The following is a 27985-nucleotide window of genomic DNA, read 5'->3' as shown; positions in this document are numbered from 1 at the left end:
TGCAATTTGCTAAGTACAACGCATCGTTTCTCCCCTCATTCTCACCTTCTCACCCTGCTTCGGTCTGCTGTGAGGATGTAGGGTGTGATGTGGAGGCGGGGAGAAGGGGAATCCAGGCATAAACAAAAATACAAGGCCTGATATTTCAGGCACACAGACACTTTTGACATATTTATGCAGTATTGGATTCTGAGTTCCCTGGTGGTGTTTTTTGACAGAGTTCAGCGGTGTTATGGGTGAGTGTCTGATCCCAGGTCCGATCCTAGGTGGACCTACGTCTGGTCTGATACTAGGTGGACCCACGTCTGGTCTGATACTAGGTGGACACTCGTCTGGTCTGATACTAGGTGGACCCACGTCTGGTCTGATACTAGGTGGACCCACGTCTGGTCTGATCCTAGGTGGACCCACGTCTGGTCTGATCCTAGGTGGACCCACGTCTGGTCTGATACTAGGTGGACCCTCGTCTGGTCTGATACTAGGTGGACCCACGTCTGGTCTGATACTAGGTGGACCCTCGTCTGGTCTGATACTAGGTGGACCCACGTCTGGTCTGATACTAGGTGGACCCACATCTGGTCTGATACTAGGTGGAACCACGTCTGGTCTGATACTAGGTGGACTCTCGTCTGGTCTGATACTAGGTGGACCCTCATCTGGTCTGATACTAGGTGGACCCTCGTCTGGTCTGATACTAGGTGGACCCTCGTCTGGTCTGATACTAAGTTGACCCACGTCTGGTCTGATACTAGGTTGACCCACGTCTGGTCTGATCCTAGGTGGACCCACGTCTGGTCTGATACTAGGTGGACCCACGCCTGGTCTGATACTAGGTGGACCCACGCCTGGTCTGATACTAGGTGGACCCACGTCTGGTCTGATACTAGGTGGACCCACGTCTGGTCTGATACTAGGTGGACCCACGTCTGGTCTGATACTAGGTGGACCCTCGTCTGGTCTGATACTAGGTGGACCCACGTCTGGTCTGATACTAGGTGGACCCACGCCTGGTCTGATACTAGGTGGACCCACGCCTGGTCTGATACTAGGTGGACCCACGTCTGGTCTGATACTAGGTGGACCCACGTCTGGTCTGATACTAGGTGGACCCACGTCTGGTCTGATACTAGGTGGACCCAGGTGCATTTTACAGACATGTTATTTAGTCCTGTCATAATAGTAGGGTGGTATTCATTAAGCATCAGGTATTTAACTCCAGTCTGATTAGGGCTGTTGTGTTCCTGATTAGCTTGTCTGTTTACGTGCTCCCAACGATATTCCCTCAAATTGTCCCAAATCAGCCGACGAGGCACGCTCCACCCTGAGCAGCCCCACCCAAACAGACCACACCAGCCCCATCTAAAGACATGAGAGAGAGGGAAGGAAGGAACATATTATGGAAATGATGGGTGTCAAGTGTAAATTAGATTGGAACTTTGTGAAACAGCAGTATTGAGTATTGCCACCAGCTCCCTTGACAACTGCACCGAAACATGCGCGTGGCTTAATGAGAAAATTCCAAAGTGCTCTTGAAAGTGTCTGTGACGCTGGAGTATGGAGTGGCATCTTTCTTTAATACTGACCTGCTGGTAGTCCGTTGGGTGTCATTGATATATGAATGGCGATCAGCCGTAATATAGCAAACAATACTGTTATTCAACCAAAGCCTATATCCAAGAGAGTGTTGTGATGAAACGACTTGTCTTTTAATGTGGCAATGCTTCTCTCAGAACTATTTCACTAGTCAAAACAAAGAAACACATTTACTTCACAATCCAAGTTTATTGAATACTTCTGTTTTTCCCTGGGAAACACACTCACCAAACACCCTCACCCAGCGACACCCTCACCCAACGGCGCCCTCACGCAACGGCACCCTCACCCAACGGCGCCCTCACCCAACGGCGCCCTCACCCAACGGCGCCCTCACCCAACGGCGCCCTCACCCAACGGCGCCCTCACCCAACGGCACCCTCACCCTCACCCAACGACACCCTCACCCAACGGCGCCCTCACCCAACGGCGCCCTCACCCAACGGCACCCTCACCCTCACCCAACGGCGCCCTCACCCAACGGCGCCCTCACCCAACGGCACCCTCACCCAACGGCACCCTCACCCAACGGCGCCCTCACGCAACGGCACCCTCACCCAACGGCGCCCTCACCCAACGGCGCCCTCACCCAACGGCGCCCTCACCCAACGGCACCCTCACCCAACGGCACCCTCACCCAACGGCACCCTCACGCAACGGCACCCTCACCCAACGGCGCCCTCACCCAACGGCGCCCTCACCCAACGGCGCCCTCACCCAACGGCGCCCTCACCCAGCGACACCCTCACCCAACGGCACCCTCACCCAACGGCACCCTCACCCAACGGCACCCTCACCCAACGGCACCCTCACGCAACGGCACCCTCACCCAACGGCACCCTCACCCAGCGACACCCTCACCCAACGGCGCCCTCACCCAACGACACCCTCACCCAACGGCACCCTCACCCAACGGCACCCTCACCCAACGACACCCTCACCCAACGGCACCCTCACAGACTGAGACAGGCCACCCAAGCAGCATAGATCTGTTGCTATGGTTACGTGGAGGTTGCTGCAGTGTTGTCCCAGCGTCCTCTTAAGGTTACTATGACTCTGCCTGCCAATGACCTAAACACACTGTAACCTCTATGGAAGGATCTGCCCTGGTTTACCCTCATCTCTTTCTTAACGCTCGACTGCCCTCTCTCTTTCCCTCATTTACCCCCATCCTCCCCTCAGGTGAGGGCGTCCTTCTCTCCTCTCCTTTCCTCTGTCCTTTCTTTTCCTCCCCCATCGCCCTTCTCCTCCGCTCACTCAGAAATCAGAGGGCTTAATGACAGCAGGCATGTCCAGTCAGCTGACCCCAACTAACCTCCTAAACAGTGCAGGCACAACCACACTTGTGTGTGCGCTCACACACACACACTGCGCAAAAAGAACACACACACACACACACTGTCACTTCTCAGCAGAAGAACACAAGCAAAAGGTCAGAGGTCAAGGTTGTCCGTTCCTTCCCCCTCAGGGCATCTTCAGTTAGCTGCAACACAAACGCACAGCGTCAGACAGACAGACAGACAGCTCTGTACGTGATATGAAGAGATCTATAAATAATTGAACCCCCACATCATATTCATATCAGACAGTACTGCACACAGTAGCCCGTATGATATGGTAATGGCTGTGTGTGAGTGAGCCTCTGCCTTCTGAAGGGAAGCCATTCCATTCCAACCTGTGCTCTGTATTGGGATGTGTAGGTAATATCCTTGCTGTGGATATGACAGCCAAAGCACAGGGGTGACTCCCGCTGCTGGAATTGCATCTCATCGTCGACACGACTGCCCCCATATACAGAGCCATGTCATTTTATTTGATTGATCCATTTCAGCAAGGCGTCACTATGGAGAATAGGAACGGTGGGGGGGACACGGGTGTCTGTGGGGACGGGGTGGCATAATAGGTTACTTTTCATACTCCTCAGGAGGTTAACAAATGTTCAATCATCCTCCTATTTTCTGTTCCTCTCTCTTCTTTTTCACCCCCCTCCCCTCTTTCCCTCCTCCCTCCTTCCCCGCTAGTCTTCGTCAGGGGGGTCGTCCCTCGCTCCACCGTCCAGTCTTTCTTTATGGCAGTTTCTCTTTTCACCTTCAATCAGGCGGTGACTACCTGGTCTGGAGGATGGGGAGGCCCTGCAGTGAAATAAAGGTCCAAATGAAATGCTGGGGGGGGGGGGGGAGGTAGGGAGGGGGGGGGGGGGGGGCTGCAGTGAAATAAAGGTCCAAATGCAATGCTGGGGGAGGGAGGGAGGGAGGGGGGAGCGAGCTCGAGTTGCATCCAGTCTACACATTTTGTCCAGAGCAATATGCAGGGAAGAAGAGGGTGTCGTTTTGGGGACAGTCTTTGACCTTAATGCATCAAATCAAATGTATTTATTCAAATCACATCACATTTTATTGGCCGCGTGCACATATTTAGCAGATGTTATTGCGGGTGTCTCAAAATGCTTGGGAGAGACGAAGGTCGAAAGCCTTGCGTCCACTGAAACAGAACCCAACCGCACTGCTTCTAAACACAGCACGCATCCAACCCGGAAGCCAGCCGCACCAATGTGTAGGAGGAAACACCGGTTTAGCACGCACTGCGCCCGGCACGCCACAGGAGTCGCTACATCACGCACTAGTGACTCCTGTGGCGGGCCGGGTGCAGTGCACGCTGACACGGTCGCCAGGTGTACGGTGTTTCCTCCTACACATTGGTGCGGCTGGCTTCCGGGTTAAGTGTGCATTGTGTCAAGAAGCAGTTCGGCTTGGTTGGGTTGTGTTTCGGAGGACGCATGGCTCTCTCCCGAGTCCGTACGGGGGTTGCAGCGATGAGACAAGACCTTAACTAGACTGATACCACGAAATTGGGGAGAAAAGGGGATAAGGAAAAGGGATCATATCTTTCACCTGGTCAGTCTGTCATGAAAATGTAGTTGTGTATACTCAGTGCATATTTCAAAGCAGCAGCTCTGTCATTACCAGAGGGCAAATTGACTGTCAATTTTAAGGCCCCAAGGCTTTTGTCTGAGCTTAGTCGAGGGTTAAGTGTTTTCTTGGAGGAAAGTGCAGCTCAGACCCTGTGTGTACACACACTCATGTTCCTAGTTCCAAGAAAGTCTGTTATCTTTTTGGGGCGGTATAAACCCCCCTCTAGGTGATCCAGATGGATCTGTGTTGGTACATAACTCTAGCAATCCAGCCTCATTGATTTGTATCCCAGGGTCTGGTGCTTTACCCTCCTCGCTCCATCTAACTTCACCCCTCATCCTTGGTGTGCTCCTGTAAGTTTGGCTTCAGTTTGACCCTGTTGGAGCCACCTTCTACTTAATAAATCACCCACTGTGTTCATTTGACATTGAGCTTCAAGTTTGAGAGGACTTGGATTTCTATGCTGAGATAGAAGGCTTTTCTCAGACAGTCAGAAGCTTATCTGACTATCTTGTCGTGGGAGAAGGGTCTAAAGGTGAAATAATTCTCTGTTTTCACACGTAATGTCACCTTGAATTGAGTTTCAATCTCTTTTTACATGGTTCTCCAGCCAAAAAACGACTAAAAGAAAAATGTCTTGTATGTATTCATATGGTCTTTCAGTGAGATAAGGTGAAAGGTGAAAGGTTGCCAGTACGTTAGCACATGCCCTTGTATAAACACCCTGTGGTGTTGCTGTTTTACTTAAGCCCCTCTGTTGTTATCCAACTGTTTCCTCTTCTCCGCTTCCTCAAACAGCACCTGCAGGAAATAGCCTGTTTATTGCTTCCTGTAAATCCCAGTCTTGTAATTGGAAAAATGTCCAAACTATAAAGCATTCAGGAGCAGAGAGATACTGTATAGTGCAACAGCCTGGACCACACCTGCCTTTGCCTAACTCATGCGGACTGATTGGGTCGTCAGCTACTGTACGAAGGAGGTGAATGGGATGTGTATTGTGGGACGTTGGGTTCGGTACCTGTAAGTGAGGCATTTGCTTGCTCTTATTAGGAGTGTAAAGGGGAAATGGCTTCAGCCGTTCAGTTCAGCCGTTTTAAGCCTGAAGGACATGATTGGGACCTTTCTGAAGAGCTTGAATTGCCCCAACTGTCCCAATGTCAATCACCCACATCTTTCTCTATAGCCCCCCATTGAACAACCAACAGTGCAGAACAGCCCAATCACCTGCTTTCCCCTCCATAGACCTCCATTATATGTTATTATACAGTATGCACAAAGCAGCGATTTACCCCCATTCACTCCCATTATATAGGCCGTCCTCCCTCTGCTCTCAAGGCCTAATGGGTCAATCTCCCTGGTTTTCTACGAGCTGCCTGCCTCCTCTCAGACAACACTATTCAGAGGAAAACCACTGGGCCTTGGCAAAGAGATGCATTGTGCGGCCCAGGGCATTGGTGTGTGTGTAAGCTAGCTTGTGCAGTTTGTGTGTGTAGTGGTGTGTGTGTGTGTGTGTGTGTGTGTGTGTGTGTGTGTGTGTGTGTGTGTGGTGTGTGTGTGCACCTGCCAATATGTTCTATTGTTCGAGGGGGAGTGTGTTGTTGCATAGCCACCACAGCCTGTAACTACCCTTATTGTCATGGACATTACCATGGGTCATATCCACTACAGCCTGTAACTACCCTTATTGTCATGGACATTACCATGGGTCATATCCACTACAGCCTGTAACTACCCTTATTGTCATGGGTCATACCCACTACAGCATGTAACTACCCTTATTGTCATGGACATTACCATGGGTCATATCCACTACAGCCTGTAACTACCCTTGTTGTAATGGACATTAGCATGGGTCATATCCACTACAGCCTGTAACTACCCTTATTGTCATGGACATTAGCATGGGTCATATAAACTACGGCCTGTAACTACCCTTATTGTCATGGACATTAGCATGGGTCATACCCACTACAGCCTGTAACTACCCTTATTGTCATGGACATTAGCATGGGTCATATCCACTACAGCCTGTAACTACCCTTATTGTCATGGACATTAGCATGGGTCATATCCACTACAGCCTGTAACTACCCTTATTGTAATGGACATTAGCATGGGTCATATCCACTACAGCCTGTAACTACCCTTATTGTAATGGACATTAGCATGGGTCATATAAACTACGGCCTGTAACTACCCTTATTGTCATGGACATTACCATGGGTCATATCCACTACAGCCTGTAACTACCCTTATTGTCATGGACATTACCATGGGTCATATCCACTACAGCCTGTAACTACCCTTATTGTCATGGACATTACCATGGGTCATATCCACTACAGCCTGTAACTACCCTTATTGTCATGGACATTACCATGGGTCATATCCACTACAGCCTGTAACTACCCTTATTGTCATGGACATTACCATGGGTCATATCCACTACGGCCTGTAACTACCCTTATTGTCATGGACATTACCATGGGTCATATCCACTACAGCCTGTAACTACCCTTATTGTCATGGACATTACCATGGGTCATATCCACTACGGCCTGTAACTACCCTTATTGTCATGGACATTACCATGGGTCATATCCACTACGGCCTGTAACTACCCTTATTGTCATGGGTCATACCCACTACGGCCTGTAACTACCCTTATTGTCATGGACATTAGCATGGGTCATACCCACTACAGCCTGTAACTACCCTTATTGTCATGGACATTAGCATGGGTCATATCCACTACGGCCTGTAACTACCCTTATTGTCATGGACATTAGCATGGGTCATACCCACTACGGCCTGTAACTACCCTTATTGTCATGGACATTACCATGGGTCATATCCACTACGGCCTGTAACTACCCTTATTGTCATGGACATTAGCATGGGTTATACCCACTACGGCCTGTAACTACCCTTATTGTCATGGACATTAGCATGGGTCATATCCACTACGGCCTGTAACTACCCTTATTGTAATGGACGTTACCATGGGTTATACCCACTACAGCCTGTAACTACCCTTATTGTCATGGACATTAGCATGGGTCATATCCACTACAGCCTGTAACTACCCTTATTGTCATGGACATTAGCAAGGGTTATACCCACTACGGCCTGTAACTACCCTTATTGTCATGGACATTAGCATGGGTCATACCCACTACAGCCTGTAACTACCCTTATTGTCATGGACATTACCATGGGTCATATCCACTACAGCCTGTAACTACCCTTATTGTCATGGACATTAGCATGGGTCATACCCACTACAGCCTGTAACTACCCTTATTGTAATGGACATTAGCATGGGTCATATCCACTACAGCCTGTAACTACCCTTGTTGTAATGGACATTAGCATGGGTCATACCCACTACAGCCTGTAACTACCCTTATTGTCATGGACATTAGCATGGGTCATACCCACTACGGCCTGTAACTACCCTTATTGTCATGGACATTAGCATGGGTTATACCCACTACGGCCTGTAACTACCCTTATTGTCATGGACATTAGCATGGGTCATATCCACTACAGCCTGTAACTACCCTTATTGTCATGGACATTAGCATGGGTCATATCCACTACGGCCTGTAACTACCCTTATTGTCATGGACATTAGCATGGGTCATACCCACTACAGCCTGTAACTACCCTTATTGTCATGGGTCATATCCACTACAGCCTGTAACTACCCTTATTGTCATGGACATTAGCATGGGTCATATCCACTACAGCCTGTAACTACCCTTATTGTCATGGGTCATATCCACTACAGCCTGTAACTATCCTTATTGTCATGGGTCATACCCACTACAGCCTGTAACTACCCTTATTGTCATGGACATTACCATGGGTCATACCCACTACAGCCTGTAACTACCCTTATTGTCATGGACATTAGCATGGGTTATACCCACTACGGCCTGTAACTACCCTTATTGTCATGGACATTAGCATGGGTCATACCCACTACAGCCTGTAACTACCCTTATTGTCATGGACATTAGCATGGGTCATACCCACTACAGCCTGTAACTACCCTTATTGTCATGGACATTACCATGGGTCATACCCACTACAGCCTGTAACTACCCTTATTGTCATGGACATTAGCACAGTTATTTTATTCTTGGTGCTCCTGCAGTTAAATTAATACCCACATACATTGTATTTTCTCCACACTGGAGGAAGAGAGATGGGAGAAAACAAGAGAGAGGAGAGCAGATAAAGGGGAGGAGAAATAGGCATGGGACACAGGAAGAAGAGAGGTTGGAGACAGAAAGAGTAGGAGAAACGTGAGAACTTGGAGACATAAAGGGGACAAAAGAAATGAGGAATGGGGGAAGAGAGGTTGGAGAAACAAAGAGCAGTAGAAAAGACAAGAGAGGAGAAGAAAGAAGAGAGAGGAGGCCACAGGACCTGCATGGCTTCTGTGCGGGTGATTTGTCATGGTGGCGCGACGTCAGCTAAACGAGGCCATCTCATTTCCTGTTGACTGCAGGAAGCCCAGACGGTGGGGAGAGCCTGAGGTGATCAATCTCACCTGCTTTAATTGGTCTACACACCCACAGACAGGACCGGGCTCAAACACACACATATGCACACACACGGACACACACACACGGACACACACACACGGACACACACACACGGACACACACACACGGACACACACACACACACACACACAGAGAGAGAGGCATGGACACACGCTCACACACACTCCTACAAACTCTCAGACAGGTTTAGTACAGACACTGAGATTCACACAAACAAGGTATTGTCCTTCGTCAGACGAGGGACCGGTATGACGTAGGAGTGACGCCACCTGTTGGAAACAATACCTTACTGTAACATACAGATCATGTTTAGCCTGTCGTGGTGATCAGATTTAAAGTGACATCATTACAACAGTAGCACCATTATAACCTACACAATGGGGACAGTAACTCACTAAGGTGCATATAGGAAGACTATTCCCTCTGGGTTAGAATGAGGACAGTAGAACTCCCATAGCCCTCTTAGTTGAAAGACCGTTACAATGAGTATATATAACTCCCATAGCCCTCTTAGGAGAAAGACAGGGTTAGAATGAGGACAGTATAACCACATAGCCCTCTTAGGAGAAAGACAGGGTAAGAATGAGGACAGTAGAACTCCCATAGCCCTCTTAGGTGAAAGACAGGGTTAGAATGAGGACAGTAGAACTCCCATAGCCCTCTTAGGTGAAAGACAGGGTTAGAATGAGGACAGTAGAACTCCCATAGCCCTCTTAGGAGAAAGACAGGGTTAGAATGAGGACAGTAGAACTCCCATAGCCCTCTTAGGAGAAAGACAGGGTTAGAATGAGGACAGTATAACTCCCATAGAGACAGGGTTAGTTGGCTACTGTAGCTCTTCCTTCCTCACGTTCCTCCTCCTCCCTGTTAACCTGCCAATATGGCATCACACACACACATACACGTGATTGCAGTTAACTGGTGTAATAATTGTGTCGGGGTGAGAGAGGGCCGCAGACAGCGGGGAGTCTGGGAGAGAGGTGGGTGTGTGTGTGGGACGACCATATGCATTTCACTCTGCCTCTCTTTGTCTGAGCGGGAGAAAACGATAAACACAACACACAGCGAGCAGGCTTTATACGGTAACCTACCGAGTAGAATCTTAATGCTCTCTCAATGCCATTTCTATCAGGAGATTCCAGTCAGACACTGGTGTTGTGAGGGATTGGTGGAGGAAGCTGTCATATTGCCATCTAGTGGCGATATGAGGCTCTACTGGTGCCTTGGGCATATTGTACAGCAACCTCGTCCTTAGGGTTGCAAAATTCCAGTGACTTCTCCAAAATTACCAGGTTTTTCAGGAATCCTGGTTGGAAGATTTCCAGAATCATGGGGGGAATAAGCAGGAAATCCGGTGTCCTCCAACCAGGACTTCGGGAAAACCATAGAATGTTGTGGAAGTCACCATCATTTTTCAACCCTACTCGTCCCTGAGTTCTGTTACTGGAGAGAGAGTTGACTGGAGGACTAGATTCCTTGTCCAGGGTCATTGAGGTGAATGTGTACTGCAGTGCTGACTGTGCTGATGTCACATAATGTCATCAGTTGGCTAAGTACTGTCAAGCCTGGAGTTATGTGTTTTATTGGGTGATTGGAAGTATTGACACACACACCACACACACACTTGTGCACAGACTTAGGCACACACACTCATCTCCAACAGTGTGTGTCCGGTCTCAGCAAGGTATGGCCTCCTTGGTGGCCAGAGTAATGTGAATTGGCCACGGCTGATAGGCCGGGGCCCAGGGGGAATTCTGGGAGATTTTAAATAGTTTATAATCTGTTTTGGCACACTCTCTCCAGCATCCCACTCCAAATAGAAGTTTCCCTTAGGCACAGATCGAGGATCAGCTGAGCCTCTCCAAGTCCTAACCTTAATCATTTGGGAGGACACATAAAACACACCTCAGATCATCGTCCTTCTACCTCTGAAAACAAGCATTATCGTTATAGTTTCAATACAGTAGATTAACAAGATGGGAGTTATATTAGATTTAGAGGGCACATTATTGGTGTAAGTGAGTTCTGAATGTTATTTTTATATCAACATACACAGGGAGGGTACTGCGCAGACGATTATCCAGCACTAAGCCTCGGGCTCCGACATCTGTTTCCTAAAGATAGTCAATTAGATGCTGTCTAGCACAATCAACGACAGTCTCTGCTAATAAACTGGGGTTTTAGTGCGACTAGAAGAGCCGTTGGATCCAGAAGAGCCCTGCCCTAGGGGGAGGAAGAGCTGCTGCTCTCTGAGTCTGTCTCTTCACTAGTGGGTGTGTGGACTGATCAGTGATGGAGCCAGATCTGTGTGTGTGTGTGTTCGTGTGTGTGTGTTCGTGGCTTGGGTGTCAGTCTCATTAGCACGTGGACTAATGAAGACTTCCTGTTGATGAGCCATTAAACCACTGACTGACTGTCCATCCCACTAGTCATTCTATTTCTGCTGCTGGACTAGCAAGACCATGGAACAGCTCTCGAATTATGGGACCTAATCTCCTTATTAAGAGTGAGCAATGCCTGCTGGCTGCCTCGGTGTGTGTGAAGGGGGGATGTCTGTGGAGTCTGGACAGGGCCGAGACGACCTCAGGACAGTGTGTTGTGTGTGTGTGTGTGTGTGTGTTAGGGGGATGAGTCTGAATATGTGTGTGTGTGTGTGTGTTAGGGGGGTGAGTCTGAATGTGTGTGTGCGGAGGATGAAGACTGCTAATCAGATTTGCACGGTTATTAATTTGTATTTCCCAGACCAGAGCAGCGGCATCCCACCACCATCACCACAGTGTTGCCGTGGTGTTTCCGTGGTGATGAGACTCATGCTGTGCCCTGTGACATCATCTTCCCTGGGTGTTCTGCTCTCTCTGTTTGTGTCCCAAATGACACCCGATTCCCTTCATTGTGCACTGCTGTTGACCAGGGTCTATAAGGAATAGGGTGGCATTTAGGACCTACTCACTGTCATTACCCAAACAACCTTGTTCAACAAATGTCATATTGGATTCCACCATAGTAAACATATTATCTCAAACAGACCTCATTATTGAATTCTTATCTGTTGAATAGGAAAGTTTCTAGGTTTAAAGGAGTTCATTTTAGTCGTGATTTAGTTGTAGACAGAATAGAGATTTAAATGACCTGGGCCAGTCACAGCTCCAGAAGTAGCCAAGACACTGGCTTACAGTAGTATTATTATGATGATGTGGGCAACTTGGCATTGTCAGAAGAACTGAGGTACACCATTATGTGTTGTCAAATTATTAGCTGAAACTTACTCTATCTCCTGTACCCTACTGCTACTGTGGAGGTGGCTTCCACCTTCTGACAGTTACTTTCGCTCCTGTACCCTACTGCTACTGTGGAGGTGGCTTCCACCTTCTGACAGTTACTTTCGCTCCTGTACCCTACTGCTACTGTGGAGGTGGCTTCCACCTTCTGACAGTTACTTTCGCTCCTGTACCCTACTGCTACTGTGGAGGTGGCTTCCACCTTCTGACAGTTACTTTCGCTCCTGTACCCTACTGCTACTGTGGAGGTGGCTTCCACCTTCTGACAGTTACTGTAGCTCCTGTACCCTACTGCTACTGTGGAGGTGGCTTCCACCTTCTGACAGTTACTGTAGCTCCTGTACCTTACTGCTACTGTGGAGGTGGCTTCCACCTTCTGACAGTTACGGTAGCTCCTGTACCCTACTGCTACTGTGGAGGTGGCTTCCACCTTCTGACAGTTACTGTAGCTCCTGTACCCTACTGCTACTGTGGAGGTGGCTTCCACCTTCTGACAGTTACTGTCGCTCCTGTACCCTACTGCTACTGTGGAGGTGGCTTCCACCTTCTGACAGTTACTGTAGCTCCTGTACCCTACTGCTACTGTGGAGGTGGCTTCCACCTTCTGACAGTTACTGTAGCTCCTGTACCTTACTGCTACTGTGGAGGTGGCTTCCACCTTCTGACAGTTACTTTCGCTCCTGTACCCTACTGCTACTGTGGAGGTGGCTTCCACCTTCTGACAGTTACTGTAGCTCCTGTACCCTACTGCTACTGTGGAGGTGGCTTCCACCTTCTGACAGTTACTGTAGCTCCTGTACCTTACTGCTACTGTGGAGGTGGCTTCCACCTTCTGACAGTTACGGTAGCTCCTGTACCCTACTGCTACTGTGGAGGTGGCTTCCACCTTCTGACAGTTACTGTAGCTCCTGTACCCTACTGCTACTGTGGAGGTGGCTTCCACCTTCTGACAGTTACTTTCGCTCCTGTACCCTACTGCTACTGTGGAGGTGGCTTCCACCTTCTGACAGTTACTGTAGCTCCTGTACCCTACTGCTACTGTGGAGGTGGCTTCCACCTTCTGACAGTTACTGTAGCTCCTGTACCTTACTGCTACTGTGGAGGTGGCTTCCACCTTCTGACAGTTACTTTCGCTCCTGTACCCTACTGCTACTGTGGAGGTGGCTTCCACCTTCTGACAGTTACTGTCGCTCCTGTACCCTACTGCTACTGTGGAGGTGGCTTCCACCTTCTGACAGTTACTTTCGCTCCTGTACCCTACTGCTACTGTGGAGGTGGCTTCCACCTTCTGACAGTTACTGTAGCTCCTGTACCCTACTGCTACTGTGGAGGTGGCTTCCACCTTCTGACAGCTACTGTAGCTATTTTACTCTACTGCTGCTATAGTTTTTTCTAATTTATGGGCAATTCACAACATATATTGTGATTACATTTTTTTTTTTTACAAATCTAAATAAACTTTGTTGTACAATTAAAGGTTTTCAAACACTCAGCAATAATCGAATGGATTTGGGGTTTGTGCAATGATACCCAGGCTAAATATAATCCTTCCACAACCATAATACCCATTCATTATTTTATTATTTTATCAAAATAGTTTAATCTGTTTTTTTTGTTATCGTCACTGATTTGGCTTTCAAGTCGGTCTATGAAAATGTACCTTTTGTTACAAATTTAACCAGAACCATGCACAATCCACATTCACTAATCATGACTAACTTATTGTAGCTGGCATTAGGCTATAGAAAATTAGCACAGGTCTCATCAACAATCTCTCAAGCCCATGTGCTATTGAGTAGCCAGCTAATCTTTATATTTCAAGTTTAGCCAACTTGGCTCTATTTTCTAGCTAACAAGGTTGACAGTTGAATTGTTATGAACACACCCTTCTGTCTGTCTCCATCTGTCTGAACAGCATGCTATTCTGTCCACTCTGTTCAGATGTTGAAATCAAGTGTGTTTAGTATTTCTCAGAATGACAGTGAGTTGACAATTCCTTATATATTGTTTTTTTATTGCACATTTATAAAACACAGACTTGACAGGTTGTATAAAAGTCTTTGGTTAAAACACTGCTAGCGGTACGTGGTACAGCAACCCCGCGCACGACAAACTGAGCTTTCATTTTCCAGAACCAATGTTCGTTGCTACTCCGGTTTTAGTAGTGTCTGCTCTGTGTGCAGTTTGAGGAGTTGAGACATAAAAAGGCTATCGGTAGAGAAGGGAACTTCTCTTTTCTGACAATAAAATAAAGTCTCTGTGTTTCGAAGTCCATTTGATGCAAAACATTGTGTTTCGGTGACCTCAGATGCAAAACATTGTGTTTCGGTGACCTCAGATGCAAAACATTGTGTTTCGGTGACCTCAGATGCAAAAAATCAAGTTGAAACCGCTTCTCAGAGAGGAAGAAGGAATCTCATCTTTGTTGTTGTGAGTGGCAGGGGGAGGGGCTGTGTGTGTGTGTGTGTGTGCGTGTGTGTGTGTGTGTCTGTGTGTGTGTCTGTGTGTGTGTGTGTGTGTGTGTGTGTGTGAGAGAATGGGAAGGTGCAGACAGCACAGAAGGGAGCGAAGGAGACGAGACCAAAAAGACTACATGAAAACAACATTGTGATCCAGGCATGTGGAATATCATGCAGACCTACTGTGGAGGTGGCTTACAACTTTTGAAGATGCAATGGGTCATTAGACTTATGTAAATATGTTTGTTGCCTGGCAACAGCCTGCTTGGCTACAGAGTGTGTGCGTGGGCATACGTGTATGTGTGTAAAGTAGGTAGAATGCCACAAAGTTGGCACCAGACTGTAGTATTAATTGAATTGACTTAATGCCATCATCAACATTCCTTTGAATGTTATCAGCCAATTTGATAAATATGTTACCTGGTTGTTAGGTCAATGTCTGGGTTAGCACCTGCACGTTAGCTAAGCGTCTGGACAAGCAGTTGAGTTACCTCAGTTGACTGCATGGTGATACAGGGCCAAGTCCTGAGGCTCAGCTCCAGATGGTTATTTGGACAGAGAGCGGCTTCGACTGCATCCATCCGTCCTCTCCCCAACATTATTCAAACGTTATCGCTCTCACCAACTAAAATCCATCTGTGCTCACACACACCAATCCAGATCCATCAACTTGCTGTGCATATTGAGACAATGACAATCGTAACAGGACATGATGTATCTTCTTGGTCTTCATGGAACGTTGACGCTGCAACTTGGGTTCTCGATCAATAACAACAACAAAAAATTCACATTTATTAAACGTTGTCAGCACTAATTATATTTAGAGTTATTGAGGGGTATTTAGTGATGTTCTGTGTATTTTAACCTCTCCTTTTCTCTTACAGTTCACCTCTCTCACAGTTCAACTCTCTCACTCTCTCTCTCTTACCCCCCCTTGCTGTCCCCCACTATAGACACCTAGAGCCTTCTACAGAGCCTTCTCTAGCCCTGCTGTCCCCCACTCTAGACACCTAGAGCCTTCTACAGAGCCTTCTCTAGCCCTGCTGTCCCCCACTATAGACACCTAGAGCCTTCTACAGAGCCTTCTCTACCCCTGCTGTCCCCCACTATAGACACCTAGAGCCTTCTACAGAGCCCTCTCTAGCCCTGCTGTCCCCCACTCTAGACACCTAGAGCCTTCTACAGAGCCTTCTCTAGCCCTGCTGTCCCCCACTATAGACACCTAGAGCCTTCTGCAGAGCCTTCTCTAGCCCTGCTGTCCCCCACTCTAGACACCTAGAGCCTTCTACAGAGCCTTCTCTAGCCCTGCTGTCCCCCACTCTAGACACCTAGAGCCTTCTACAGAGCCCTCTCTAGCCCTGCTGTCCCCCACTATAGACACCTAGAGCCTTCTACAGAGCCTTCTCTAGCCCTGCTGTCCCCCACTCTAGACACCTAGAGCCTTCTACAGAGCCTTCTCTAGCCCTGCTGTCCCCCACTCTAGACACCTAGAGCCTTCTACAGAGCCTTCTCTAGCCCTGCTGTCCCCCACTATAGACACCTAGAGCCTTCTACAGAGCCTTCTCTAGCCCTGCTGTCCCCCACTCTAGACACCTAGAGCCTTCTACAGAGCCCTCTCTAGCCCTGCTGTCCCCCACTATAGACACCTAGAGCCTTCTACAGAGCCTTCTCTAGCCCTGCTGTCCCCCACTATAGACACCTAGAGCCTTCTACAGAGCCTTCTCTAGCCCAGCTGTCCCCCACTCTAGACACCTAGAGCCTTCTACAGAGCCTTCTCTAGCCCTGCTGTCCCCCACTATAGACACCTAGAGCCTTCTACAGAGCCCTCTCTAGCCCTGCTGTCCCCCACTATAGACACCTAGAGCCTTCTACAGAGCCTTCTCTAGCCCTGCTGTCCCCCACTATAGACACCTAGAGCCTTCTACAGAGCCTTCTCTAGCCCTGCTGTCCCCCACTATAGACACCTAGAGCCTTCTACAGAGCCTTCTCTAGCCCTGCTGTCCCCCACTATAGACACCTAGAGCCTTCTACAGAGCCTTCTCTAGCCCTGCTGTCCCCCACTCTAGACACCTAGAGCCTTCTACAGAGCCTTCTCTAGCCCTGCTGTCCCCCACTCTAGACACCTAGAGCCTTCTACAGAGCCTTCTCTAGCCCTGCTGTCCCCCACTATAGACACCTAGAGCCTTCTACAGAGCCTTCTCTAGCCCTGCTGTCCCCCACTCTAGACACCTAGAGCCTTCTACAGAGCCTTCTCTAGCCCTGCTGTCCCCCACTATAGACACCTAGAGCCTTCTACAGAGCCTTCTCTAGCCCTGCTGTCCCCCACTCTAGACACCTAGAGCCTTCTACAGAGCCTTCTCTAGCCCTGCTGTCCCCCACTATAGACACCTAGAGCCTTCTACAGAGCCCTCTCTAGCCCTGCTGTCCCCCACTCTAGACACCTAGAGCCTTCTACAGAGCCTTCTCTAGCCCTGCTGTCCCCCACTATAGACACCTAGAGCCTTCTACAGAGCCTTCTCTAGCCCTGCTGTCCCCCACTCTAGACACCTAGAGCCTTCTACAGAGCCTTCTCTAGCCCTGCTGTCCCCCACTATAGACACCTAGAGCCTTCTACAGAGCCTTCTCTAGCCCTGCTGTCCCCCACTCTAGACACCTAGAGCCTTCTACAGTGCCTTCTCTAGCCCTGCTGTCCCCCACTCTAGACACCTAGAGCCTTCTACAGAGCCTTCTCTACCCCTGCTGTCCCCCACTATAGACACCTAGAGCCTTCTACAGAGCCCTCTCTAGCCCTGTTGTCCCCCACTCTAGACACCTAGAGCCTTCCACAGAGCCCTCTCTAGCCCTGCTGTCCCCCACTCTAGACACCTAGAGCCTTCTACAGAGCCTTCTCTAGCCCTGCTGTCCCCCACTATAGACACCTAGAGCCTTCTACAGAGCCCTCTCTAGCCCTGCTGTCCCCCACTCTAGACACCTAGAGCCTTCTACAGAGCCCTCTCTAGCCCTGCTGTCCCCCACTATAGACACCTAGAGCCTTCTACAGAGCCCTCTCTAGCCCTGTTGTCCCCCACTCTAGACACCTAGAGCCTTCTACAGAGCCTTCTCTAGCCCTGCTGTCCCCCACTATAGACACCTAGAGTCCAGACTTCCTTCCTTCCTTCCTTCCTTCCTTCCTTCCTTCCTTCCTTCCTTCCTTCCTTCCTTCCTTTCTTTCTTTCTTTCGTTCGTTTGTTATTTATTTTTCCCCTCCCGCTTTCTTCCCTACCTCACTTTCTCCTTCCTTCCATTGCTCCATAGTTCCAACTCTGAATAGATCTGTCCCCCTTCACCCTGACGTGAAGGATTTGATTAATTTGTGTATTTGTGTGTGTTAAGCTGTTAAGGACACACTCACTCTTGCGTGGAGGTGTGTGTGTGTGTGAGACAGGCCTAGTGATTATCAGTGATTCCTTGACAGATGAGGTGTGTATGGTGCTCCCCAGCCCTTACATTGCTGTGTGAACCTATCTGACCAACTCGACAGCTAGTTAAACACTCACCCATGTAGATCGGAGGACGCCAGTGTTTTCAAGGACTTATCCTGAGCAGTTTGTCCAAGTTGTCCTGGAAACATCCTGGCACGTTATCGCCCTTTAACTCTTAACTTTTCTAAAAGTATGAATACAGTCTGCACTCCAATTATTCTCTCCATACTACCACTCATTCCAGTAACGCAATTCCCCTCTGTTTATTTAATGGGAATACATTATCACCTCCTTATCATGGGTGTTACAGCATCTGTGTACTGCAGCTAGTGGAACTACTTCTTACGTTCCCAGAGGGGTTAAATGCGGAAGACACATTTCAGTTGAAGGCATTCAGTCGTACAACTGACGAGGTATCTCCCTGTCCAGGCTAACATTGCTGTAGCCTTCCTGTACAGTTTCTCTAACGATGGCTCAAGGTTCTCTAACGTTGCACTAACATTCCTGTCCCGTCTCTGTTTCTCCCCATAGATTTATCCAGGCTAATGTTGCCGCAACGTTCCTCTCCACTCTCTCTAACGTTCCCTCAACATTGTCCCCCCCAAGGTTCATCAATGAGACAGAGCAGAACATGGGTTCACCGGGGCAGGCCAAGCAGTGCCAGCTCCGGACCTTCCTGACCTACTACATCAACGACCTGTTCCTGCACCAGGTCAGAACAGAGATCAACAAGGAGATCCGGGCCGTCAGCAAGACAGCAGACCCACTGAAAGTCCTGGCTAGTGCCGATACTATGAAGGTCCTGGCGGTGCAGAGGCCCCTGCTGCAGGTGAGGGGGGCCGGGAACACATACTCGCAGGACACACACACACACTCGCAGGACGGACACACACACATTCGCAGGATGGACACACACACACTCGCAGGACGGACACACACACTCGCAGGACAGACACACACACACTTGCAGGACGGACACACTCGCAGGACGGACACACACACACTCGCAGGACGGACACACACACACACACTCGCAGGACACGCATATTCACAAGTGGGTACATAATATGATATGGTAAACATGGAAATCATACAACTGTCTGTGTGGACATATTTATACAGACATGTATGCTTACTTACTTCTGCTCATACTTTGTTTCCTGTTCACAGCCTATTCACAACCTGTTCACAACCTATTCACAACCTGTTCACAACCTATTCACAAGATCAACATTCTTCTTAATTTATGTTATGGTGTACATTTCCATTTGAGTCATTTAGCAGACGTTCTTATACAGAGAGACTTACAGTTGGTGAATTCATCAGTTAGTATACGGCCAGGTAATAGTTTCCTCTGGACTTTGTGAGGTTTCCACAGCCACCTCTCTCGCTCTCTCTCTCGTTCTCTCTTTCATTCTCGCTCTCTCTCGTTCTCTCTCTCATTCTCTCGCTCTCTCGTTCTCTCTCTCATTCTCGCTCTCTCTCGTTCTCTCTCTCATTCTCTCTCTCGTTCTCTCTCTCATTCTCTCTCTCTCTCGTTCTCTCTCTCATTCTTGCTCTCTCATTCTTGCTCTCGCTCTCTCTCGTTCTCTCTCTCGTTCTCTCTCTCGTTCTCTCTCTCGTTCTCTCTCATTCTTGCTCTCTCTCATTCTTGCTCTCTCTCATTCTTGCTCTCTCTCGTTCTCTCTCGTTCTCTCTCTCGTTCTCTCTCATTCTTGCTCTCTCGTTCTCTCTCTCATTCTCGCTCTCTCTCGTTCTCTCTCTCATTCTCTCTCTCTCTCTCTCATTCTTGCTCTCTCTCATTCTCGCTCTCTCTCGTTCTCTCTCTCGTTCTCTCTCGCTCACAAATTTTCTCTTACACACACACACACACACACACACACACACACACACACACACAGTGATACTTGGCAGCCACCCACCTATCTCACAGAATCATAATTGTCTCTGAAACAGCATTTGATTCTCCCTGACCCCGTAGAAGCAGTTAATTGGTGGTTATAGAATATAGACACACACACACACACCCCGGTACCCATTTCCTCCAGCACAGGAAGTGGGCCTATCATCTCCATGGATACCACTTACTGCTCATGCTCACCTAGCACCTCCCCTATTAAAGATGAGATCAATCATGAGATCGATCACTTCTCACAGCAATGTGTTCCCCAGATCAGATATGTAACAGTGGATGTTGCATCTCAAAGCTAGTGTCTGTGAATACTCTACAGTAGTGTATAAAGAATGAGTCTTCTCTGCCGACACATTGACCGTTACCATAAATACCTACACTGTTGATTCTTCTTCTTCAGTGTCTACCTGCATGTTTAGGCTATAGGCTATGGCTGTGTTAATGTGTGGATGCTACTGTTTGTGTGTGTGTGTGTGTGTGTGTGTGTGTGTGACTGCGTATATGTGTGCGTGTACCTGTTTTAGTCAATTAGTCCAGAGATGGTGAAGTGTCATCTAGAATACAGAGTAATAATAATGAAGTCAGCTGGATGTAATGATGTCAGCTGGATGTAATGAGGTCAGCTGGATGTAATGAAGTCAGCTGGATGTAATGAGGTCAGCTGGATGTAATGAGGTCACCTGGATGTAATGAGGTCAGCTGGATGTAATGAGGTCAGCTGGATGTAATGAGGTCAGCTGGATGTAATGAGGTCAGCTGGATGTAATGAGGTCAGCTGGATGTAATGAAGTCAGCTGGATGTAATGAGGTCAGCTGGATGTAATGAGGTCAGCTGGATGTAATGAAGTCAGCTGGATGTAATGAGGTCAGCTGGATGTAATGAGGTCACCTGGATGTAATGAGGTCAGCTGGATGTAATGAGGTCAGCTGGATGTAATGAGGTCAGCTGGATGTAATGAGGTCAGCTGGATGTAATGAAGTCAACTGGATGTAATGAAGTCAGCTGGATGTAATGAAGTCAGCTGGATGTAATGAAGTCAGCTGGATGTAATGATGTCAGCTGGATGTAATGAAGTCAGCTGGATGTAATGAGGTCAGCTGGATGTAATGAGGTCAGCTGGATGTAATGAGGTCAGCTGGATGTAATGAGGTCAGCTGGATGTAATGAGGTCAGCTGGATGTAATGAGGTCAGCTGGATGTAATGAGGTCAGCTGGATGTAATGAGGTCAGCTGGATGTAATGAGGTCAGCTGGATGTAATGAGGTCAGCTGGATGTAATGAGGTCAGCTGGATGTAATGAAGTCAGCTGGATGTAATGAAGTCAGCTGGATGTAATGAAGTCAGCTGGATGTAATGAAGTCAGCTGGATGTAATGAAGTCAGCTGGATGTAATGAAGTCAGCTGGATGTAATGAAGTCAGCTGGATGTAATGAGGTCAGCTGGATGTAATGAGGTCAGCTGGATGTAATGAGGTCAGCTGGATGTAATGAGGTCAGCTGGATGTAATGAGGTCAGCTGGATGTAATGAGGTCAGCTGGATGTAATGAGGTCAGCTGGATGTAATGAGGTCAGCTGGATGTAATGAGGTCAGCTGGAAGTAATGAAGTCAGCTGGAAGTAATGAGGTCAGCTGGATGTAATGAGGTCAGCTGGATGTAATGAGGTCAGCTGGATGTAATGAGGTCAGCTGGATGTAATGAGGTCAGCTGGATGTAATGAGGTCAGCTGGATGTAATGAGGTCAGCTGGATGTAATGAGGTCAGCTGGATGTAATGAGGTCAGCCGGATGTAATGAGGTCAGCCGGATGTAACGATGTCAGCCGGATGTAACGAGGTCAGCCGGATGTAACGAGGTCAGCCGGATGTAACGAGGTCAGCCGGATGTAACGAGGTCAGCCGGATGTAACGAGGTCAGCCGGATGTAACGAGGTCAGCCGGATGTAACGAAGTCAGCCGGATGTAACGATGTCAGCCGGATGTAACGAAGTCAGCCGGATGTAACGAGGTCAGCCGGATGTAACGAGGTCAGCCGGATGTAATGAGGTCAGCTGGGTGTAATGAAGTCAGCTGGATGTAACGAGGTCAGCCGGATGTAACGAGGTCAGGGTGATGTCGTGATTTCAGCGGGATGTAATGATGTCACACCAACAACAACAAAAACGATAGTGTCTAATAAAACAAGTGTTACTCATTAATACATTTACTTACAACAGCCAGTGTGCTCTCCCACCTCTCAGGCAGCTTGTGAAAGCCAGCATGGATAGAATGCAATAATGGACTAATATTTGCCATATTGTAATAATTCTCATGTCATCATCATTTATTCCAACAACACTGTTTCCATCATCATTTATTCCAACAACACTGTTTCCATCATCATTTGTCGCAATAAAGTTCGACCCAAAAAATCCCCCCCTGTCGAACAGATGACAATGTTGTCGTCTGCCATTTCCATTGCACCTGTCACAATGATTTTATTTTGTGACATTGCATTTGACGGAAGAACCTGGGTCAATGGAAACCTGCCTCGTGTGTGTGTGTCTCTCTCTCTGTGTGTGTGTGTCTCTCTCTCTGTGTGTGTATGTGTGTGTCTCTCTCTCTCTCTGTGTGTGTATGTGTGTGTATTTGTGTGTCTCTCTCTCTCTGTGTGTATGTGTGTGTCTCTCTCTCTCTCTGTGTGTCTCTCTTTCTGTGTGTGTGTCTCTCTGTGTGTGTGTGTGTGTGTATCCACTCCAGAATGTGTATGTAGGTGTGTATTAAGACAGTGTGTGTATCCACTCCAGAATGTGTATGTAGGTGTGTTTTAAGACAGTGTGTCTCTGCCCCTCTGTCTTTGTTAACTCTCCATTCAGAGTGAGAGAACACTGACAGTTCATTACAGCTCCTGGCTCGGAGTTCACTGGCGTTTGTTTACGATTATGACTTCTCCTTAACGAGGACTGCGGCATCTTGCTAATTACACTGCTAGGCTAATGAGCCTCTCTCCAGTTAGCGGGAGCTCCATAAAACGCTCCTTTTGTTTGGGGTTTTGGCTTTTTTAATTACGCCAATCAAAGAGGCCTGCCTGCTCCTTCCTCAACTGCCAGATACGCACATACAAGACCCAGGCCCTCGTGTGTGTGTGTTTGTGTGTGTGTGTGCGTGCGTGCGAGAGAAGTCCAACCGATCCCCACTGTGTCCTGGCTGGTTGGTCTCAGTGTGACAGCGGGCCACTACTTTTAATGGGCTACTCCAGTCCTCAGTGCTCCCTGCTCACTCAAGATGGCAGGTGGCTTTATGGAGGAAAGAGACTGAAGGAGATGATACATGTCCCAGAGGTGGACAGCTATAGAACAATACATCCTTCTGTATCAGTGTTTTAAAGGGAAGCTGCTGTAGGTTAAAGGAGCTGTTCTTGCCGTTTAGATCATCACATTCCTTGTACGTGTTGGGTCTTTCTCAGGCCTAATGTAGATGGGAAATGGTGCATGCCTGCTGTTTGGGGGGGGGGGGGGGGGGGGGGGGGGCACACACAAGTGTGTTCCTACAGCAGGTGTTCTAAGAGTGGGGCCACACCACTGGCACTTGAACCAATGGGCTGAAGGGACAGAGAGACACATGTTGATACACTACATTAAACACACTCTCTACCTTGGCTGCCATCACACAGGAAACGGCAGGGGACCCCATTTATAGGTGCACCTGCCATCCACTCCACCACAACACACATGTATGTACATGGGGTTAGGGGGAAGGCATTAGTGGACATACCTGGTGGACACACAGTGTGGGTTGCTGTGTTTTGGGGCTTGGGGGGGAGATGATGCTCCATCCAGACTCACATACAGCTGGGTAGCATTGTCATGGGGAGATGTACTGTACCCCCACACTGTAGTGTTAGCTGTTACCATATAGGACAACACACCCTGGGATATCACGGGACGCCGTGGTAAATACAGGTCACTACTAGGCATTTACATCTTTACCTTTCTAGACCATTTGATACGTTATAGACATGGGCTCTGTTACCATACAAGAACGATACGTTATCTAGAGACATAGGCTCTGGAACGATACGTTATCTAGAGACATAGGCTCTGATACCATATAGGAACGATACGTTATCTAAAGACATAGGCTCTGATACCATACAGGAACGATACGTTATCTAGAGACAGACCCTTTGCTATGAGACTCGAAATTGAGCTCAGGTGCATCCTGTTTCCATTGATCATCCTTGAGATGTTTCTTCAACTTGATTGGAGTCCACCTGTGGTAAATTCAATTGATTGGACATGATTTGGAAAGGCACACACCTGTCTATATAAAGTCTCACAGTTGACAGTGCATGTCAGAGCAAAACCCAAGACATGAGGTCAAAGTAATTGTCGGTGGAGAATTATTTAAGGTCCCCAAGAACACAGTGGCCTCCATCATTCTTAAGTGGAATACGTTTGGAACCACCAAGACTCTTCCAGAAGCTGATCTCCCGACCAATCTGAGCAATCGGGGAGAAGGGCCTTGGTCAGGGAGGTGAACAAAAACACGATGGTTTCCAGAGTTTCTCTCTGGAGATGGGAGAACCTTACAGAAGGACAACCATCTCTGCAGTACTCCATCAATCAGGCTTTTATGGTAGAGTGGCCAGACGGAAGGCACTCCTTAGTAAAAGGCACATGACAGTCCGCTTGGAGTTTGCAAAAAGGCACCTAAATACCATGAGAAACAAGATTTTCTGGTCTGATGAAACAGTGTCATGTCTGGAGGAAATTTGGCACCATCCCTACGGTGAAGTATGGAGGTGGGAGCATCATGCTGTGGGGATGTTTTTCAGCGGCAGGGACAGGGATCGAGGCAACGATGAACGGAGAAAAGTACAGAGAAAAGTACAGGACCTCGAACTGTGGCGAACTGTGACACAGCCAAGACAATGCAGGAGTGGCTTCGGGACAAGTGTGTGAATGTCCTTGAGTGGCCCAGCCAGAGCCCGGACTTGAACCCAATCTAACATCTCAGGAGAGACCTGAAAATCGCTGTGCAGCAACACTCCCCATCCAACCTGACAGAGCTTGAGAGGATCTGCAGAGAAGAATGGGAGAAACTCCCCAAATACAGGTGTGCCAAGCTTGTAACGTCATACCCAAGAAGACTCAATGCTGTAATTTCTGCCAAAGGTGCTTCAACAAAGTACTGAGTAAAGAGTACTTAGAATACTTATGTTAATGTGATATTTCTGTTTTATAAATGTTTGTTAAAAAATGTATTTAAAACAGTGTTTGGTTTGTCATTATGGGGTATTGTGATGTCATTATGGGGTATTGTGATGTCATTATGGGGTATTGTGTGTAGATTGATGAGGGGGGAAAAAACATTTAATACATTTTAGAATAAGGCTGTAACGTAACAAAATCTAGAAAAAGTCAAGGGGTCTGAATACCTTCCCTAATGCACTGTATGTCAGTATATAGCACACAAATTCTGAATATCTCTCTCATATGGGCAGTCAATGAACTCTGACCTGATGATACTGACATGGGCTTGTGACTTTAGAGGGGGGTCAAGGTGAATGTAACACCCCAGTCCTGGAAAGAGACCTGATAACACATCCAACCGACATCATGTTTTCATATAGCAGCCATACCATAATAATAGTAATGATATGTTAAACATCCTCCATATCACTCGGCCCCAGCAGTGTGTAAGGGGAGAGTGTGTATGATAGTAATGATGATATTAATATGAGACTGTATGGTTATCAGTCGGCCAGGACACAGGCCCTATGATAACACCAGTGTCATTTTAGTCCAGTATGTAGAGTGTATGATCCAATCATGTGTCTTTGTGATAACATGGACCCAGGTGATTGGTCAGAAGGTCCAGCAGGGGTTATAAATAAGAAAGAGGCATGTATACTCTGTCTCTCTCTGTTTCTATTCTGTTGTTGCTCTCTCCTCTTGTTCTCCTCTCCCTGCCTGTTTACTGGTCATCTTTTCTCATTTCGTTTAACCCTCCTACCCTTTCTCTCCCTCTACCTTCCTTACTCCTTCTCTCTCTCTCTGGTTAGTGGTGGTAGCAGTGTGATGCTATCTGTTCAGTGGTCCTGTTCCCCCTGATTGATTTATTTAATTAGTCTCCTCTATCCAGGAGGGTGGTCACTCTACAGACCAGAACTGGAGATTGGCTCCATTAATCTCTTGGATGGGGGTCCCTATACACACACACACACACACACACACACACGTACACACACACGTACACACACACGTACACACACACACGTACACACACACACACTTACACACACGCACGTACACACACACGCACACGTGCACACACGTACACACACACACGCACAAACACACGTACGCACACACACGCACAAACATACGTACGCACACGTACACACACACACACGTACATACACATACACATACACACACACAGGGAGACAGAGGCATGCATTCACACATACCAGGGTGATGAAGCCACCACTGAATCATATCCAGTAATTTTGCTCTTGGAATAATGTCGTGACGTTATGTCCATGTCTCCTGTTGTCCTGTTGTGACGTTATGTCCATGTCTCCTGTTGTGACGTTATGTCCATGTCTCCTGTTGTGACGTTATGTCCATGTCTCCTGTTGAGACGTTATGTCCATGTCTCCTGTTGTGACGTTATGTCCATGTCTCCTGTTGTCCTGTTGTGACGTTATGTCTATGTCTCCTGTTGTCCTGTTGTGACGTTATGTCCATGTCTCCTGTTGTCCTGTTGTGACGTTATGTCCATGTCTCCTGTTGTCCTGTTGTGACATTATGTTCATGTCTCCTGTTGTGACATTATGTCCATGTCTCCTGTTGTGACGTTATGTCCATGTCTCCTGTTGTGACATTATGTCCATGTCTCCTGTTGTCCTGTTGTGACGTTATGTCCATGTCTCCTGTTGTGACATTATGTCTATGTCTCCTGTTGTGACGTTATGTCCATGTCTCCTGTTGTCCTGTTGTGACGTTATGTCCATGTCTCCTGTTGTGACATTATGTCCATGTCTCCTGTTGTGACGTTATGTCCATGTCTCCTGTTGTGACATTATGTCCATGTCTCCTGTTGTCCTGTTGTGACGTTATGTCCATGTCTCCTGTTGTGACATTATGTCCATGTCTCCTGTTGTGACATTATGTCCATGTCTCCTGTTGTGACATTATGTCCATGTCTCCTGTTGTGACGTTATGTCCATGTCTCCTGTTGTCCTGTTGTGACGTTATGTCCATGTCTCCTGTCGTGACATTATGTCCATGTCTCCTGTCGTGACATTATGTCCATGTCTCCTGTTGTGACATTATGTCCATGTCTCCTGCTGTGACATTATGTCCATGTCTCCTGCTGTGACATTATGTCCATGTCTTCTGCTGTGACATTATGTCCATGTCTCCTGCTGTGACATTATGTCCATGTCTCCTGCTGTGACATTATGTCCATGTCTCCTGCTGTGACATTATGTCCATGTCTCCTGCTGTGACATTATGTCCATGTCTCCTGCTGTGACATTATGTCCATGTCTCCTGCTGTGACATTATGTCCATGTCTCCTGCTGTGACATTATGTCCATGTCTCCTGCTGTGACATTATGTCCATGTGTCCTGTTGAGACGTTATGTCCATGTCTCCTGTTGTCCTGTTGTGACATTATGTCCATGTCTCCTGCTGTGACATTATGCTATGTCTCCTGCTGTGACATTATGTCCATGTCTCCTGCTGTGACATTATGTCCATGTCTCCTGTTGTCCTGTTGTGACATTATGTCCATGTCTCCTGCTG

General features: G+C 47.9%; 1 protein-coding gene across 1 annotated transcript in view; it reads left to right on the top strand.

The window, feature by feature from the left end:
* Positions 1-27985, top strand: part of LOC110513021 (exocyst complex component 4-like) — a 241406-nt gene that overhangs the window by 123319 nt on the left and 90102 nt on the right. The window contains exon 11 of the mRNA XM_036945079.1: positions 18887-19109. Coding sequence (XP_036800974.1) covers positions 18887-19109 — 223 coding nt within the window. The remainder of the gene's footprint in view (positions 1-18886; positions 19110-27985) is intronic.

Source organism: Oncorhynchus mykiss, chromosome 15 (assembly GCF_013265735.2).
Source record: "Oncorhynchus mykiss isolate Arlee chromosome 15, USDA_OmykA_1.1, whole genome shotgun sequence".
NCBI classification, from domain to species: domain Eukaryota; kingdom Metazoa; phylum Chordata; class Actinopteri; order Salmoniformes; family Salmonidae; genus Oncorhynchus; species Oncorhynchus mykiss.
Note: the sequence above shows the minus strand (reverse complement) of the source record. Positions and strands in the feature narration are given on the sequence as shown.